The 19,819-nt window shown below is 42.4% G+C and overlaps 1 protein-coding gene across 4 annotated transcripts in view; it reads right to left on the bottom strand.

The window, feature by feature from the left end:
- Positions 1 to 6,993: 6,993 nt before the first annotated feature.
- The window catches only part of klf8 (Kruppel like factor 8), a 93,352-nt gene continuing 80,526 nt past the window's right edge, over positions 6,994 to 19,819 (bottom strand). For all 4 annotated transcript variants that reach the window (XM_085173758.1, XM_085173759.1, XM_085173757.1 and 1 more), the window contains 3 exons: positions 15,670 to 15,781; positions 12,895 to 13,034; positions 6,994 to 12,398 (listed from right to left, as the gene is read on the bottom strand). In XM_085173758.1, the coding sequence (XP_085029884.1) occupies positions 12,217 to 12,398; positions 12,895 to 13,034; positions 15,670 to 15,781 (434 nt within the window). In that variant the 3' untranslated portion in view covers positions 6,994 to 12,216. The remainder of the gene's footprint in view (positions 12,399 to 12,894; positions 13,035 to 15,669; positions 15,782 to 19,819) is intronic.

Raw genomic sequence — 19,819 nt, 5'->3', positions numbered from 1 at the left:
ATAATGAGAAACATCCGTGCCCTCAGTTGTGTCCAAGCTTTTGGCTTTCTCAGCTATTCTGCTGTAGATTTGCTGCTGTGACCCAATTTGGGCCATTTGACATCTGACTCTGTGTATGGTATATCATATGTATACAGAGAAACACGTGGTTGGCTTAATGACTTCAAGGTGTCAGGTTTCTGTTGCTCCAAACAACCCGAATCATCACCCCTCCACCGCTGTGGAGGTTTCAAATGTAGTGCTGTGTTGTATGGCCAAACATCTCCACTTTAGTCTCACATGTCCATATATATATATATATATATATATATATATATATATATATATATATATATATATATATATATATATATATTCTTGTCTTTTCTTTTTCTTTTTATAACTTTTTTGACTTTGGGGTTAATTTTCTGGGACAAGACACACCTGAATCCACAATCTGGGACAGTGAAACACAACCTAATTATAATTTAAATAGGTGGTCACCCTGTTAGACTATGTCTGTGTTGCAAGAACGGTGCAGCAAAACAAATTTGTGACTGAAAAATTACAGGATGTAGTTCCAGTTCTACAGGAAGAACTGTGAACCCTCCTAAGAGGATTCCCCATCATCATTCACATATATAATGATTAATATGATATTATGACCACAACGAGGCACAGACTCCACTGGTTAATTGGACTGCTTTCGATAGATACTGAATACTGCATGAACACTCTGACCCATTTATCTACCATCATTTTGGCCCAAACTCCCTCAAATCCTTGTGCATGTCCATTTTTCCTGCTTCTAAAATTCACTTCACCTGTCTTTGGTCATAACGTTAGGACCGATCAGCGTATGCTACTATATGTAATCCGGGTTTTATGCTTGTTGCCTCATAACTAGATTCACCATTAGATGTGCGAGGGAGTCAGACAGGAGACTTTAGTCTGTGGTGGCCGCTTGGCCCTCAACATTCACACATATTTCTGTTCTGAGAAGTGTAAGGAAAACATGTCACCTGAAAACAGATCTCCGACAGGGGAGATGCATATCACTTCAGACTGTTGAAACGTTCGTTTCTACAAAAACACAACAACCTTTCATCAAACATCTTTTTGCTGCTCCTGGTCTGTAGTTATCTGCCTTGCAGGAAAATAAAAACAAGGTAGAGGAAGGTGCCACCTGTGTGCTTTCATTGTGTAGTGTTTCCTGCATTTATCTTGCATACAGAAGGTCTTGGGTTCAGTCCCCAAAACTAGACCTTTATAGTTCATACAAAGAAACTATAAACCTTTAACTTAACAAGCCAGGCACAACAGCCTGCAGCTGAGGACGCTACTGTCCACGTGGTATGTCGGAGTGTCTTTGGACAAGATTCAGGACCTGGGGAAGAGTGTTAACAGTGCTGTCAGTGCTCAGTAAGACCAGAAGAGCGTAGAAACAAAGTACCTTTAAACCGAGTATTTATTTAGTATAAGTAAGAGTTTTAATATAGTAACAACAGAAACTGAACAAACAATATAATATCTCACTGCCACACCTGAGTTATAAACTCCACTCAGCCGCAGACCGGTGCTGATTTACTTACGTTTGAACACAGCGCTAAACACTGAGGGTTAGTAACTTTGCATGTAACTTTGTGCCTGTTTCAATGCTGTGACTTCTAAAAGTAACACTGTAAGCCAGCAATACACTGAAAAAAGATATGTAGCAAAACTGGACAGTTCTCTTAAGCTCAATTAAACAAACACACAGTGTCCCAGGGCATGCTGGGAGATGCCATCTAGCCAACCCAAACACGTGACAATATTTTACTCGTTTTAAACCCTGAAAAACAACACATCATTTGCGTCTGCATTTCAGCCACACCACTACTGCTTATGTGCAGATTTGTACCTAAAGCAGTGTGTGCATAACACTAATGCTGGATCTTGATCCATCGCATTCGGGGATATTTCGTGCATGGTTGTTCAACAACCCTATCAGAAATAAGAAAATGTCTAATAGGTTTTATATGCGTTTTTTAGGTATAGCTTATACACTATACCTAAAAGTATTCGCTCGTTTACCTTCACACACATATGAACTTGAGTGGCATCCCACTCTTCCATCCCAGATATCCCATTCAAGTTCTTCCACACCAATCTCGCTCATCTCAGTCATGTTGGAACAGGAAGGGGCCATCCCCAAACATCTCCACTGCTGTGTAGCCCAGTGGCAGCGTGCTTTACACCACTGCGTCTGATGGAAATATCCTGATCCTTTTGGAAATATAAGTAGCTGACTTGGTAACGATTTTTCATTGGTTAAATGTACCAAAAGGTAAATAAATGTGGACTGAATAGCTCAACATCTGACAGCAGGCTTATTTCTCTAAACGCGATCGTTCAGTTTTGGGCGAAACGGTTTCATAACTTAATCCAGAGGTGATTTAAATGTAGTCTGAGGCACTATAGGGCACTCATTTCTGAAAGTAGACTGAGTCACACACACATGCAGGGCTTGTGGCTTGTTCTGAGTTGTCGTTTGGGATTGCATAAGTGCAATAATAGCAGAAACAGCAGCGTCTTCTGTTCGGTGACCGTGTACCCACAAGCAATGAACTGGGTCTTGGAATCATGTCAAATGTGCTATTAAACTGCACACAAAGACCAAATTGAAAACCAGTAATCCTCCGTATGGGAGGCGAAAACCTTTCACCTCTAATCTATCCCGACTGGTTTGGTGACCGAAGAGATGCAGGCAGTTATGATGAAAGCGTGGAAGTGGAATGATTCATAATGCGGATCTGACAACGGTATGCATGCGGATAAACCTCTAAGCAGCAAGGTTTTTGTTCTTTTATTGCTCTTATATGGTGTGTGTCAGTCTCACTCTCCACCTGTATGAATCCAACGACTGACATGGTGTGTGTTAATGATTGGCCTGATCATGACTGCACGAGGCCCATAAACCCATTTAGACCATACGGCAAAGACGCAAAAGTTTTATTTACAACGCACACACACACACACACACACACACAAGGAGGTTTTTATGACTTAGTACTTGCACTTCATGCTGGGAAGTTTTTATTTATTAACCTAGTTCTAGCTCAGTGTCGTTCTCTGGTCTGCTAATCCAAGTTGATAACTTTGTTTGAGATGAGGTCAGCTAACATTAAGTGCAGATGCAGCTGAGACACTTGGTGCGCCTGAGTTTATTTGGTGTCACTACGCCCCCTTGTGGTGCACACATGAATTTGCAAGTGTATCAGCTGAGATTAATCTTCCTTCTCAGTGAGTGTATCATGTCTTTGTATTTGGTAGCATTAACCTCACCGTATTTTCACTGTCACTGTCCAGTTTATGTAAAGCAAAGCATTACCTGTGTTTCTATAATGTAGCGGTTATTCAATTCAATTCAATTTTATTTATATAGCGCCAAATCACAACAAAAGTCACCTCAAAGCGCTTCATAGATACAGAGAAAAACCCAACAATCATATGACCCCCTATGAGCAAGCACTTTGGCAACAGTGGGAAGGAAAAACTCCCTTTTAACAGGAAGAAACCTCCGTGTGATGGACCGAGCAGTGAAGGAAAAATTAGGCACAGGTTAACGTCCAAAAAAATGTTTTTTTATTTAACCCAAAAAAACATAATTAGTTAAATCATGACAAAAGAATCAAAATCTTGGGCCCATAAAAGAGGTCAAAATAACAAAACTCTACTCAAAGTACTGATAACTCAAACAAACTGACCTAACTTAACAAGACAAAGGGGAGACTTAAATAGTGGCTGATCAGCCCACAAAAACAGAAAAAGGGGTAAAATACACCAAACCTAACTAAACCAAACATAATAAACTCCAATTCCCCCCCCATGGTCCCGAATTATGGCATGAACCAATTTGTATTGTTCCTTTAAAACTCGCTCCGCCCCTTTTCCACCTCTTGGCTCCTCAATCAAGGGACTGGAGCAGCTGCAACTAAGGTAACTCGGAAAACAAAAGATTAATCATACATAACAGTGTAAACCAAAATGTGCGCACTTATTTTAGAATACAGTGTTATGTGGATATGTGAATTAACTTTAAACAAAAACCAGTTATTTATTATCCTGTAAACTAATGCCTATATTTAAAGAAAGACAAATGTGAATGTGATGTTACTTATAAGCCTCTACAAATATGGTGGGTATTACCACTGTGGGGCTGTAGTTGCAGCCATCACACTCCGGCAGAACCAGGCTCAGGGAGGGGCGGGGCCATCTGCTGTGACCGGTTGGGGTGAGAGAAGGAAGACAGGATAAAGACATGCTGTGGAAGAGAGACAGAGGTTAATAACAGATATGATTCAATGCAGAGAGGTCTGTTAATACATAGTGAGTGAGATCACATTTTCTTTACACACAGAATTCCCAGTGGAAACAGTTTTGGAACAACCGTGAGCTCTAGGTCCCACTGGTGCATCCTCACATCTCATGTTTAACTCTCTATCCAAATGCTGGTTGAAATGTCCTTAATTAGTGTGTGAGTGGGCGTGGATCTATGCATACAAATCAATCAGTTAAAACTGGAAGAAAACGTGCAGGCTGTGGAGACGTGTTCGAGCTGGTGCTCTGTTCCACCTGTCAGGTGGACGTATCGTCATGAGCGGCCAGCATTTAGTGTCGTTATCTAATTTGCATTCAATAAAAAGTTTGCATGCTATTTGTGCTCTTAACCACATATGCAGCTGAGGGTGATGATGATTGGTGGTTCTAAATTGGCTCTAGGTGTGATGAGACGGTCAGTGATCGTCTGTCTTTGTGTGATAGCCTGCAACATCACCGGGGTTCACACTGTTTTCACTCATGGACAGAAAAGATGCTTCATTACCTAAAAATTAATATCTCAAGAGAGACTGTAAAATAAAAATCACAAAATATAATATGGCAGACTTTATATGGGTTTATGAAGAATTCTGTGCCATTGTTATCACTGTTATTAGGAGCACAGCTCGGATGAAGACTGAGAACAGATCTACATCGCCGATTTGGAATCGTATGCAAGCTTATCATTTCCTTCTATCATGTCTGGCGTGTTTCAGATAGTCACATATTGCAAAACAAAAATCGAGTTACACTTTTGCACATGTAACACACATGCAAGCTTTTTTTCCCCCTCAATCTAAAGACCCCTTGGACAGAGCTCGCTATACGAGATTTGTAGCTGATATGAATCTGCAGATAACGGCTGAGCTTGATTTTGTGACTTGCCCAAATGAACGCAAAGTTCAAAATTTTCATCCCACTAGTGTTAGAGGATAAAATTCACACAACTTCACCAAAACTGGACAACAGAAAAAAACCTGGTGGTTTTATAGTTTGGCATAAACATGTAAGTATAGATCCATCCAGCCTTGTACCAATGGTTTGAGCTACAGCTGGTGATGTAAATATGTGGGGGATATATTACTGGCACACTGTCGGCCCTTTAGTACCAATTGAGCATCATTTAATAACCGGAATCTACCTGAGTGTTGTTGCTTACCATGTCCATCCCTTTATGACCAAAGTGTGTTATCCTCTTGGACATAATAAGTTCACTCTACTCAAAGGCCTCCGCAGTCTCAAGATCTTAATCAAATAGAGCACATCCATGATGTAGTGGAATGGAAGATTCACATTATGGATGTGCAATTTTGACCAGGATATGTCCTTCATCGCACATATTAAACAAATATGTAAGACTGCGTTCTTCCATTTGCGCAACATCTCTAAAATTAGAAATATCCTGTCTCAGAGTGACGCTGAAAAACTAGTTCATGCATTTATTACTTCCAGGCTAGACTACTGCAATTCATTATTATCAGGATGTCCAAAAAACTCACTGAAAAGCCTTCAGTTAATCCAAAATGCTGCAGCAAGAGTACTGACAGGGACTAGAAAGAGAGAGCAGATTTCTCCTGTTTTGGCTTCCCTTCATTGGCTTCCTGTTAAATCCAGAATTGAATTCAAAATCCTGCTCCTCACATACAAGGTCTTAAATAATCAGGCCCCATCTTATCTTAATGACCTTGTAGTACCATATCACCCTATTAGAGCACTTCGCTCTCGCTCTGCAGGCCTACTTGTTGTTCCTAGAGTATTTAAAAGTAGAATGGGAGGGAGAGCCTTCAGTTTTCAGGCCCCTCTTCTGTGGAACCAGCTTCCAGTTTGGATTCAGGAGACAGACACTATCTCTACTTTTAAGATTAGGCTTAAAACCTTCCTTTTTGCTAAAGCATATAGTTAGGGCTGGACCAGGTGACCCTGAATCCTCCCTTAGTTATGCTGCAATAGATGTAGGCTGCCGGGGGATTCCCATGATGCATTGAGTTTTTCCTTTCCAGTCACCTTTCTCACTCACTATGTGTTAACAGACCTCTCTGTATTGAATCGTATCTGTTATTAATCTCTGTCTCTCTTCCACAGCATGTCTTTATCCTGTCTTCCTTCTCTCACCCCAACCGGTCGCAGCAGATGGCCGCCCCTCCCTGAGCCTGGTTCTGCCGGAGGTTTCTTCCTGTTAAAAGGGAGTTTTTCCTTTCCACTGTCGCCAAAGTGCTTGCTCATAGGGGGTCATATGATTGTTGGGCTTTTCTCTGTATCTATGAAGCGCCTTGAGGCGACATTTGTTGTGATTTGGCGCTATATAAATAAAATTGAATTGAATTGAATTGAAATTCAATATGGACCCAGAGGACAGTTTCCAGGGCATCGTTGAATCTGTGCCACAGAGAACTTCTGGAGACAAAAGACAGAGCAACCCTAGCAAGGTGTACTTAATAAAGTGTCTGACGTACATTTACTATAGATATTGGTAAAAGCAGCAGGTCTGGAATATAAATCTATAAATCTTTTTTCTGAAAACGCCAGTTAGTAGGTTACAAATACGACCTTTTCGGCCATTTTTCTGTTTTCATTGCCACAGCAATTTGCAAACACACTGCTTACATTTCGATTTAATAGCAAATGACACTTAAGAAACAACACAGACACAGGGTATTAAATTGCACCAAAAACATGTTTTATTCTATAAAAGAAGAAGAAAGGGAGGGGAAAATAATCACAACTGTACAAGGAGAAACTGACTTTTAAACACCATGAGTCACAGTATCAAAAAGCTCACGTTTTCCTCACTGATCTTTACACATTTGTTCTGTACAAATACAAAAAAGAAAAATATTATTAATAATTGTATTATTATAATGATAACTGCATTGCACTGAGTAAATATAGTACTGGCCCATAAGTTACTGCATTCAATAGAAAATACCTAAAAGTTCCAGATTTGCAGAAGATGTGATTCGTGGTGAGTCGAGGCACTCGCGCACGGACGTGACGTCACCCTCAGACACGAACTCGATCCCGTTACGGTTTCAGCAGGGATAAAACTCTGTCTCTATGGTTCTTTTTTTTCACAATCCTGCTTTTATACAAGAACAAAAAGGGAAGGAAACGGGAAAAAAAAAAGAGGAATACTGAGGAAAAACAAGCTTGCACAAACCAACAAGAAGCAGGAGATAAATGTACACATGCATCAGTCTCCCTGCCAAAGCTCCGACACCAGCGAAAATATCCTGCCCAGGGTGTCGTCAACAGGCTCGGATGTAAATAACCGACCATCGACGGCGTGTCTCCAGAGATTTCAGTGCGTGTGTGAGTTTGTCTCGGTGTGCAAATATACCAACTGAGCCGATCAGTGTGCTTGTAAAGCAAAAGGGCCAATAGCAGATACTAAATGACACAGAGTACATGTGCTCTGTGGGGTTAACATTCCCAGAAATAAAGGGGCTTAGCATTCAGGGGTACTTTTTAATGCATTAATCTTTGGGATTTCTGCCTCTGTTACGATATATTTGAGATACGTGAGCGGGAAGGTTTCATTCGTGGTGCTAAAAGGAGACAAGAAGCTGCATTTGGAGGTCTTGAGATTTCGCTGGATTTCTACTAAACGTTCATTCATTCCTGACTTCGTCCACTAATTAGTCATAAAGATGACATTTAAACGATAAACGAGGTCAGTGCCGAGCAGTTAGCGTGTGTGGTCGAGGAAAGATCAACGATTCCATTCGCATACAACAAAAAGATCGAAAGCAATCTCCGAACCAGACGCGAGGCCGATGGAGAGATAAAACTGAATGTGCTGGAAAAACCAGAACCCCCATTTCCTGTTAGCACCACAAAGAAACGTCCACGCAGCTCAACTGTAACGACATGGAGCCAGGAAGCCCCAGAAACAGATAACGTATACGACACCTGGTCTGATAACAAGTGAATCTAAAGAGAAGACGCATATAGTAGCTCTGTGTTTTGTTTTTGCACTTCAATTAGATATCTTTAAAAGAACCGTGCAGCACTTGACTGATCTAACGTGAATAATGTTTTCGCTGCTTGGATTTTAACATCGATTTGAAAAAGGAGAAACATACCAACACATTTAAACTGGCTACTGTAAATCTGGGGACTTCCTCTTACTTCCTGTTAACTTATCTGAGCAGAACACACCTGAAGCTGAAGGAGGAAAAAAATGGGTCTGACCCAAACCAACTGAATCTCACATTTAACTTGACATTTAAAACCAGGTCCAGTACTGGGACACTAAGCTCGGTTGTTATAATGAATCCCTAGTTAGTTGAGTAGGGGGTCGTTTCCCACCCCCACCCCCGCTGGGGCATCTCAACTGTCTCACACGCACTTGACATGCTCACCAACGTCACTATAAGAAAACAAGAAGGCTACTCTCCATGCAACACAAATGTGCACAACACAAGTGGGACCATATAATTGTTCTTTTTTTAAGAAACTACGAAACAAATGTATTAGATTGAAAAAAAAAATACACGTGATGAAAAACACATTTCATCAAACCAACAGAGGAAGAAGAGAGAAAAAAAAGATTTTTCACATTATCTAGTCAGTGTTAAAAATAGAAATTCACCCGTTACATTTACTCTGCACTTTGATTATATACATTTATGTACATGGATTTCTCTTAATTATTTGTCATTGTCCTTAATGTCTTTATCAACAGTTTACAAAAGAAAGAAAATTGCAATCAAATGCATATACTCTTCTAGAAAGATGTGCTTAGTAACTTCTTTTTTTGTTTTTTTACTTGAAGCAGGGGATGTTAAGAGAAATGGGAACATTGCATTGCTCTGCGCTGCAAAAACATAACAAATAAACCATCTAAATCCTTCCAAACGAGTGACTGAATTCTAAGTAATGCTTCCCCTGATGGGAAATGGAAAGACAGGAACAGATTCCCTCATTTTTAAACCATATTCAGTGACTCGGCTAAGACGGATTCTCTTGTTTCGCAGCGCGGAGACCACGCAACGAATCTGCCCTCTTCGCGGCACGCGCTCCGCTCACAGCAAGCCTGCGTGTCCATCTCGTTTATCGCAATGTGAAAAGTCGAGATGTAAAACATTTTGCTCTCACTTCTCGCTTCTGAAATGATGACGAAGACGACTGTAAATGGCGAGAACGAATTCAAAGCAAAATATGTGTAGCCGTTTTTTATTGGGGGGGTTGTTGCTTGAAAAGAGACGAGCCAGGACGAGAAAAGCCTGCTCCGTCCATCACAACCCCAGCTCCCCGCTCGCTCATTACCAAGTCTGTTTGAAATTATGGATGTGTTTCCACACCTTAAGTCTTATATACCAACAGAGTTGTGATCGACAGCGCAGGCCTCTACACGAACCCGACCTTCCTCTTAAGGTTCCTGCAACAACCCTACGTGAGCTGCTTATCAGGAACCCAACTAGCAGCTAGTGCTCTAGGACTGCGATCAGAACAGCGCTTGGAGCTGCGTCTGCGTTACGTTGCATAATCAAGTTCAGCCCGGATCGGGAGCTGAAAACCAGCCCACCTAAGACATGGACACTGTGGGTGAGGAACCAGGGTGAGGCGGGGGTCGATTCTGCTCCAAAAGAACCCGATTCGAGACACGATTCATCTGTTAGTATCTACTCGAGGCTTTTAACTGAGATTCTATTGCCATTAAAAACAAACCGGAGTGAATTGACCCCCCACCCCGGTAGAAATGCTAGTGAGGAGAGCGCTTAAGTTTCCCCGTGGTTTAAACACCAGGCGCCTGGACCCCGACAGCCCTACGAGACGCCCGATTTCTCCCAGAACCACCGACAGACGACGTTCACCACTCCGTTATCAGTCCTCTTGCTCTCATAACAATGCAAGGTTACAAAAGCATTTAATTATATTAAAAAAGAACAGTCTCGAAAGAGTCTGATGAGCAAAAGCTGGAAATTCTCAAACCATCTGATTTGTTAAAACTTTGAAATGCTTTAGGTTGAACTCACTTTGGTGACACTGTTAAAATAAATGTTAAAATTTCTATTTTAAAAGGCTTGAAAATCAGCAAGCATGTTTTTTTAAGCCAAAAAACTTTTCTCACCAAATACGGAAAACTTCCACACATAACACCTTTAATTTCCTGTTTTTAAACTTCAAAAACTAAACTGAACTCAAGCGAACGCTGTGGCCGCTCGTCGTCTGTCGGCGGTTCTAGTTTTGCCCTTACAGATTGACTTCGGTTATTAAGGCTCGACGGGCAAGAGGTAAAAGAACAACAAGTGCCCGGAACAACGCACTCATAAAAATCTTAAATTCTTGATTATGTGTTTGTCTCAAAACATGCACACTTAACTCACGGACACGCACACACGCACACTCAGAAAAGCTCCCCTATTCCCTGCATGAGAGTTTTACTTGTATTCTCAATCTATTTGTGTCTCCTCTGTCTTTTTCACAGCCTCAGAAAACAACGACCAAAAAAAAAAGATCTGAAAGTTTTTTTTCATTTTAAATAAAAAACAAAAGAACAACATTTTGTTTAGAACACCAAAAAAGAAAAGAAAAAAAATGTAGACGGGACTAAAGGCCTTTTTTTGTGTTTTTCTGATAAAACAACAGCGACGACGGCAAAAACAAAGCAAATACTGTTATTCGAGAGGAATCGGAAAGGTGGGCGGGGCGATAACAACCACGTGATCGATAGATCGATACAATGAAAACAAATGAAGTTTTATTAAATTCACAGTCTTGTAGCTCCCTGTACCGGGGGAGGTGGCGGGGGGTTAGGGCAGAAGGAGGCGATTGGCGATGGGAGGGTGGAGCGCAGTGTTTTAGCCTCAGACATGCTGATGCATTTGACGTCACTTCAGCTGCTGTCGATGAAATAAGCGCACAAACACACACACACACACACACCGATATGCACAGTTAAGTAAATACCTCATCTGAATTTATGATAAATGAGTTTTGGTTCTTTTACTTTTACAAACAGAACCAGGAACTAAAGAACTCCAGGAACTGCACGACTCTACGCTCCACTTTGAAATCCGAAGACAGTCCAAATATTCAGCAATTGTAAGCAGTTTACTGTCATCCAAGTCGCAGCTACTTAATATTTAAGGAGCTATAATGATATCTGGAGCATTTTTGAGTAAGGCTGTATTTTATATTTATTTACCTGTTATTTGATCAAAAAGTCACTCAGGCAAATATAACTGGGGTGGAACGAAACTCAAAGTTCTCAAGAACTTGAAAAAGCTGTGGCGGGAGGCGGCGTCCTCGGAAGTCTCTGTAGCTTCCAAGAATCCTTCAAGAAGATAAATTTTGGAGTCACGTAGATTCCAAACTCAGGATATGAACAAAATAAAAACTGTAAATCAAGAAAAGAGCAGCTGAAGTGACATCTGTGTGAGCCCTCCTCTTCCTCTTTGCCTTTTGGATGGACTGATGCATGTAATGGATGGATGGAAGCATGAAAGTCCCTGCTGCTGGATGTCCTTCAGTCCATCCTTTCTCTCTCTGAGGAGGCAACATCTTGTGTGACTGAGTCGGAGGATGGTAGAGAGGACTGCTTTGGGCTGGACGGTAATGATGACAGACACACACACGCAGCAAAAAACATCCTGCTGCCACCACCGAACAAACACACAGACACGATTGTCCTATGACTGTGAGATGAAGAGGAGGAGGAAGAGGAGGAAAAGGTAAAGTCCTTTTTTTTTTCTATTTGCAAGGTGGGTTTAAAATCCCGCAGGAGAGCAGAGGGGAAACAGGAAGTATCGTGTGAGGTGTGGGGGCCACTGGTACAAGATGTGCTGTGAGGGGCTTTCGAGAAATCAAAGGGTCAGAGGTCAGTTTGATAGGGAGCTGGGAGCGTCGGGGGAGAGGAAGGAAGGAAGTCAGAGTTCACATCATCACGTGGCGGCGGCGGTGCAGGGAGAGGTGGTCAGACCGGGAGAAGGAGCGGTCGCATTCGGTGCAGCGGAAGGGTTTGATTCCGGTGTGCTTGCGAAAGTGTCGGGTCAGCTCGTCGGAGCGGGCGAAGCGCCAGGTGCAGCCTTCCCAGGTACAGTGGTAGGGCTTCTCTCCTGGAAGAGACGAGGAGAGGAGTTAGCAGGAAGGAGGCAGGGAAGGAGGTTAAAAAAGGAAGAGGAGGGAGCAAACAATTTATTTACTACAGGTTATTTACTACAATTACTCCACCTAATCATGTCAATCACTGTACGATTGTAGAATAAAATTAAGATAATATTCAACACAGGAGCTTCAAACAGCCAAATCCTGCTCACCATTCCTACACACACCTTAACAGTGTCTTACCTCAGGAATCTCCTTCAGATTAGGGAAAAACTACTGTCTGCTGAGAGCAGATAAGACGTGAACTGTGCACTGACAAATGCTGACCCACCGGAGGTTACATTAAACTCTCTAAAGGGGCCGTTTTAATCCTTAACGATCACCCTGCAGTAATCTGTAAATAACGATTCTGGTCTTCACCTGGAGATGAACTCCTTTCAAAGAACACCTGGACTGCTCTGATTTATTTGTGGCGTTGTTGTGATGCGTTTCTAGGTCCAGGCTCACCTGTGTGTATCCTCCTGTGGGCTTTGAGGTGGGAGCTCTTGGTGTAAACTTTTTTGCAGCCTTCGTAGTCGCACATGTGGATCCGCCGCCTCTTGACGTCTGGCGAATCTGGATCGACCGGCTCCAAGTCCATAACCGACCTGAGACACCGAAAGAGGAAAAGGACGATTCTGTTGAGAAATGCTTCTTCTTCTTCTCTCATCATGTTCAGGAGAACTTAACACCGATTTAGCCACCAGGGGGCATCAGAAAGTCACACAGCTCCATTTCGATATTCCTCCCCTTCCCTCTATTTGTCTTGAATCGTTTCACCTTTAAACTTATTTTTTACTCCCTTCTTTACTTAAACCCATAAGATAAACTCAAAATTAACCCATCGGCACTCCTCTTTGTCGCTCCTTTTCTACCTTTGACTTCTTCCTCTTAAATGATGCTTCAGTTTTCCAAGAATCAGCTGTGTGAATTATCATATTCATATTTACAGGCAGTCAAACTTTAAATACATTTGATTGGAAACAAAAAGACAAAAAAAATAACACCGCTGATGTCCCTCTTTACAAGGAGGTGTGACGGTGAACTGCATTACGTAAGCTTGTTTATGCCCCTGCTCTGGGACAGCCCTGCCCTGCAACACACAAACACACACACACACACATACACAGAGAGAAAATCACAAATAATCTTCCTTAAACCACTTTAAAAGACACAAAATCCACAAAAGACACTTACTTTTGTACTCTGAAACACACTTTCTCTCTCTCACACCCACACACACACTCACACACACACACACACACTAGATAAGAGCGCTGAGCAAACTGTCAACGCCCACACCCTGAATTTCAGTTAGTCAGTCAGCCTCGCCCACTGGGTGTGGCAGGAGCTACGTCCTGATTCTCTAATAAACACAGTCTCCAGCGGCACACCACCCTTCACCCCGCGATATAAAACAATCTTTCACGTGTCCACGCTTTCCTCTGGAGGGCTAAATGTCCTAATTTATGTCTATAGAGCGCTCGCGACGCACACATGCGCCCACTTGTCTTCCTGTGTTACAGTCTGGGCGTCTCCAGCGTGTTCTGCTGTACAGAGGGTTATATAAGGTTATATAAGCATCCAGTCATGGCAGCGCTGCAGTAATGTAATTAGTCAGGAGCCTGCAGGCGAGGGAGGTGACCCCCACACAGAGAAAGAATTTCCCATAAACCCTGCTGTGCATTAGAGTCCCTCGTGCTGACCCTGCCGAGTCCTATTATCAGCAGTCATTACACATAGATTTATGCCTTTCCGACAGTTTTACAGACATCTGATTTACAGTTGGCGTCTCCAAAAAGTGCTTTTCTGTCAAAAAAAATTTTCTGCTGCAGTACTTCGACTTGCCACCAGGAGATCAAGACTTATGCGGGTTTTATGACCTATGTTGCTGCCCATTTGAGGAACCCCATGTCTATGCAAAGAGAGGCTATGGAGAGTCACCTGCATGGAGCCGACAATCCAGCTTCACAATTCACTACAAAGAACTTCTTTGTCTATTATGACTTCTACTTTCATCGCAGCGTCAGGCTACAGAAAAGAACCATCGAGAGCACAAATCTAAAATACTTATCCTTGTACCAAACATCTGACACTGCCCCCTAGTGGCACTTCACAATAAAGAACTGGGTCTGCAACAGTCTGCATACCAGGTTTTCTGTCATTTGATAAAGGTGTGAAACCACAATAAACCTTATTTATTATGCAACTTATAACTTGTTTGTTTTTCTCCAAAAAGTGCTTTTCTGTCAAAAAAAAATTCTGCTGCAGTACTTCAACTTGCCACCAGGAGATCAAGACTTATGCGGGTTTTAAAGACCTATGTTGCTGCCCATTTGAGGAACCCCATGTCTATGCAAAGAGAGGCTATGGAGAGTCACCTGCATGGAGCCGACAATCCAGCTTCACAATTCACTACAAAGAACTTCTTTGTCTGTTACGACTTCTACTTTAATCGCAGCGTCATGCTACAGAAAAGAACCATCGAGAGCACAAATCTAAATTACTTATCCTTGTACCAAACATCTGACACTGCCCCCTAGTGGCACTTCACTATAAAGAACTGGGTCTGCAACAGTCTTCATATCAGGTTTTCTGTCATTTGATAAAGGTGTGAAACCACAATAAACCTTATTTATTATGCAACTTATAACTTGCACAAGCAACGTGATGAAGAGGCGAAGAGACCGTGCAGGAAGGAGGTTGGGGTGGACGGAGGGGTCAAAAAAAGAAACCCACTGGACTTTAACATGCGAGATAACCATTTCCTGTTCTGAACTGAAACTATGGCCATTCAGTAACGTTGCATTATGCTCTACTTCCTTTCTCAAGTACAAGCTCTCCACTCGCTAGAGGAGAACTCAGGGCTTTGACTGGCTTATTGTTAAAGACAAAATGTTGGCTGCACTCTTAAGCGTACTGTCAGGATCCCTGAGCTATCTCCACTTCCCTGTCAATGCATCACATTTTAATTGCTGCAGATATCTAGTTTTGTATCCTTAATTGCTCATTTTTGTGGTTATCAGCTTATGAAACCTTAGATCTAGAAAATATAATCGTTCATACTGGGCTCTGAGCATTTCCAAATAATGGGTCACCAAGGTGACTGTGCCTGAAGACCTGCATTCAACATTTTATGAATGCATCTCTTTCATTTTTTTATATTTATTGATTGCACGTAAAATTTTACAAGTTTGGCTAAATACATTGTGCTCGATGCGTCCATCTGCATCGAAGACTCACCCCGCATCAAGGCTCTGGGCGCTGATGGAGGCCGATCCAGACTCCGTACCGCTCTCTGCATCGCTTTCACTTTGATATTCCACTGGAGATGTTGAACCTGGCTTGATCCGAACTGCGGGGAGGAAAGGATGAAAGGAAGATGGGTGTAAAGAGTGAATAGAAGGACATAGAGTGGTAGAAACAGATGAAGGAAAATTGTGGGGCCATGGAATTGAGAGGGAGGAGGAAAAAGAAGAAGTTGGGGGTAGGGGTGGAAACAGAGAGAATAGAACAGCAGGGGGTTAATAACTTCTTAACAGCAATGTCTGGTTTCCAGCAACTTAGCAAGACAAAGGCTTGCTCCAAGTGTGTGTGTAGGAGTAGGTGTGGTCTGCATGGCTGCAAAATGGATCAAATCGGAGGCCAAACCCCACGCTGGATTCCTCTGCACGTCGGCTTGTTTTCTCCATCTTTCTCAAAATGCCTGTTTTAGCCTCCAGTTTCTATTAAAAGAAGCATCTTCCAGTGGTTGTCTTTTACTTTCAGTTTCAACAACCTTTTACAATGTCACAGCAGGAGGAAGATGATGTGAACAGCTGTTAATGGGAAGGAAAAAAAAGCTGAACTCACAGACAATGCTAATTAGCAATTAAGTGAAAGACAAATTTCCCAGAGCTATCGGAAAGCTTCGGCGCGCGTCCTCGAGGATTGGCAAGCTGTTCGAAATTCTCACAAAAGGAAGGACGACATTTCGATTTTAAACCGAAGGTCCTGCTTTTGAATTCTTGATTACGGAGAGTTAACCGCTCTCAAGACATTTCCAGCTGCTCGTTTGGCTCTGGAAGTGTAAATTCATGTCCTCATCAGCTAATATGTAAAGGGAGGATGGCCTCGTCACAGCGCCACATCAGAAAAGTCAGCGTATAAAAGGAGATTATTGCAGTTTCCTGTTATCTGATGTGTTAGTTTCATGGCAAACAAAGCTTTTAAAGAGACCAGATGCTACCTAAACGCCACCAGACTGGACACAAAGAACTTTATATATCTATGATTTTGATTTTTAATACACCTTTAATGAAATCAGGCTGGGTCGATTAATTGTTAGATCTCAAAGTGCCCCCCCCCTTCTCCTCCTCCTCTGTGTGCAGGAATGTGGCAGCCACACTGTTCAAAGTCCACCCAGCCCGGAGAGAGCAAGAAGGGGTGGGGTGGTTGGAAGGGTGACGCAAGGAATTTGGGTGGAGTGTGTATATATATCTGTATGAATGTGTGTGTGTGGCAGTGGTGGTGTGGGGAGGGTCATGCACCAAAAAAAAAAAAAAAAAAGTGGTGCTCTTTGTCTCTGGAGACAATAAAGCCACCCCCACCCTTCTCTGCTGCCTTCCTCTTTCAAAGGCAGAACGACCCATCTCCTCTCCTTTTGACCCTCCTCGTGCTTCCTCACCCGACCGCCCCCCACCCCCACCGCCTCACCTCGCTGCCTTCGCTGTGCGCCCACCTATCTAGCCTCCTTCTCCTTTTCCTCCCACTCGACGACTCGGCGCGTGAGCTGCCAATGTCAGCTGTCTGCTGCTCGTTCGCTTCGCGTGGAAGAAGAAAAAAAAATCCAAGTTCCCGTGTTGTCTGCTCGCTCCCCTCGTCGTGCTCACAACTACGCTCTTTGTTTCCTCTCAGCGCAGGGATGTGAAACGTACACAGAAAACAGGTTTATAAACGAGCTACGAGAACAGGCCGACAACCTTCAGTTATCCACTCGCACGCTCACTTGATTGATGCCTTTAGATTGTTTAGAGGATGTTTTGAGCAGTGAACAAACTGTTAACTGGAAACTGCTCAACACCCTCAAAGCAGGGATTAGAATGAGAGAGCTTTTTTTGCCCCATATTGGCTTCTTTTCATCAGCTCCCTGTTTAATCCAGAGTCCAATTTACACATATCTCCTTCTACTCACATATAAGGTCCTGAATAATCAGGCTTATCTGAAAGACCTCATAGTACCATATCGCCCTAGTAGAGCACTTTGTTCTCAGACTGCAGGTTTACTTGTAGTTCCTAGGAAAAGTAGAATGGGAGGCAGAGCCTTCAACTTCCAGGCCCCTCCTCTGTTACTGTTGTAGTTAGGGCTGGATCAGGTAACGCCGAATCCTGCGTTAGTTACACTGCAATAGGCATGGAAGGCATTGAGTGTTCCTTCTCCACTCACCATCTGTTTATACACCACTCTGCATTTGTGCAAGCACTATGCTTGCTCATATGGGGGGTCATGTGATTGTTGGCTTTTCTCTGTATTATTGTAGGGTCTTTACCTTGCTGTAACAATGCTTTTTGGCAATGAATCTTATACCGTTAAAAGCCTGTTTATTTCCAAAGAACATGTATTTGTGGGTTGAGCAGCAGAGTTGAGAGTATGTGCGTTGAATCCATGAAAAACTTGCCAAATCTTCTCTGCCGTTGCCAATTGTCTTATTCTGCTGCCAACACAACCACATTGGCTGACTTGTGGCAATGCTAGTTGCAGAAAAGGATGTATGAGCGTAACTCACATACTCAACTTTGCTGCTCAACCCATTTTGAATGTGAGACCATTAAAACAGATATGAATGGCTTTCCAACATTCTAAGATTTATTGTCAAGAAGCATTGTTACACCAAAGAATTAATAGACCAACCACAAATATCTCTAATAATAATAATGGATTGCATTTATATAGCGCTTTTCAAGGCACCCAAAGCGCTTTACAACTCCACTATTCATTCAGTCTCACATTCACACACTGGTGGAGGCAGCTACGGTTGTAGCCACAGCTGCCCTGGGGCAGACTGACAGAAGCGAGGCTGCCATATCGCGCCATCGGCCCCTCTGGCCAACACCAGTAGGCGGTAGGGTAAAGTGTCTTGCCCAAGGATACAACAACCAGGACAGAGAACCAGCAACCTTCCGGTTACAGATGCGCTTGCCTGAGCCACAGTCGCCCTACATTTCATACTACCAACATCTGAGATCATTTCTAGTTTTAAGTACATCATATTGTATGGATTACACAGTCCTCAGTGTTGCCTCAGTATCTTGCATCTTAACCTGTCGTTAAAGTGCTTTTGCTCCTCTACTGAAGTCAAATGAAAAGTACAATCAAATCATAAAATAAAACTCTGACCCCAGACAGACATACAGATCACCAGGTTAAGTAATTTCACCGCAGCATCACTGTTAGGTGTGGCAACCAGGGCAGAACTGCAGAAACAAGCCTGATCTAAAGTTAATCTTCAATACAGAAAGACTGCAAGTCAACATGAAACATGATGTTATGTCAGCACATTACTCACTGACAGGAATCACAATTGTAAACAGATAGTCAATGAGTTATGGAGAGGTGGGCAGGTTTTTTTGGAGAGACAGAGGGCCTTCATAATGACTAATTAGTTTGACCTACTGGCACACGGCATGTGCACTGAATTTACATAATTTTCCAAGAGGTTGGGATTTACGCGCCCAGTTTTTAAAAGACAACGAATCAAAGAAAAAGGATATCAGATATTGTGCTGCCACCAAACCAGCAGCTTTGTTACAATGGCAGCAAAAATTACAAAAGGGCTTGTTATTACTTCACTGAATTCTGTTCTACTTGATCTAATAGAAAGGTAATAAAGGAGCAGGGGTGGACTGAAATAATACTTCTCCAACCCCAAACCCCTTAGGCTAACCCTAGATCTAATTTTTGGAGGGCCTGTCACAATATTAGAATTTCTGTACCTGTTTAAAAGAAGTTTAAACAAAGACTGCTTGAAAAAAACAACCAACCAAAAAAAAAAAAGAAAAAAAAATGTTATCAGTAAGGTGCGTCTTGTCTCTTCTTGGCAAATGAATTTAGCTCAAAATAGGCAGATGTAGAGAGAGTCAGTATCAGAACCAAAACAACTATCACAGTTACCTTCAATAGCAGTAAGCATACATATGACAGCCCTCAGGCTGCAATTTCAAATATAGACACATCCTGAGTTTCTGAAGTTTGCCGTGTGCAGCATCAAAAACTCCCCACGAAGACACCAAACAGGAAAAATCAACAGAGCTAGACACGTAAATACAAAACAACAAAACTACATCTTTTAACCAGAGGAGGATGACTGGTTACTTTTGAGCATCAAGCAAAAAACATAAGAAAACTTCAGAAAAA

The sequence above is a fragment of the Neolamprologus multifasciatus genome, chromosome 10 (assembly GCF_963576455.1).
Source record: "Neolamprologus multifasciatus chromosome 10, fNeoMul1.2, whole genome shotgun sequence".
Classification (NCBI taxonomy): domain Eukaryota; kingdom Metazoa; phylum Chordata; class Actinopteri; order Cichliformes; family Cichlidae; genus Neolamprologus; species Neolamprologus multifasciatus.
This window is presented reverse-complemented; position numbering and strand designations above follow the sequence as displayed.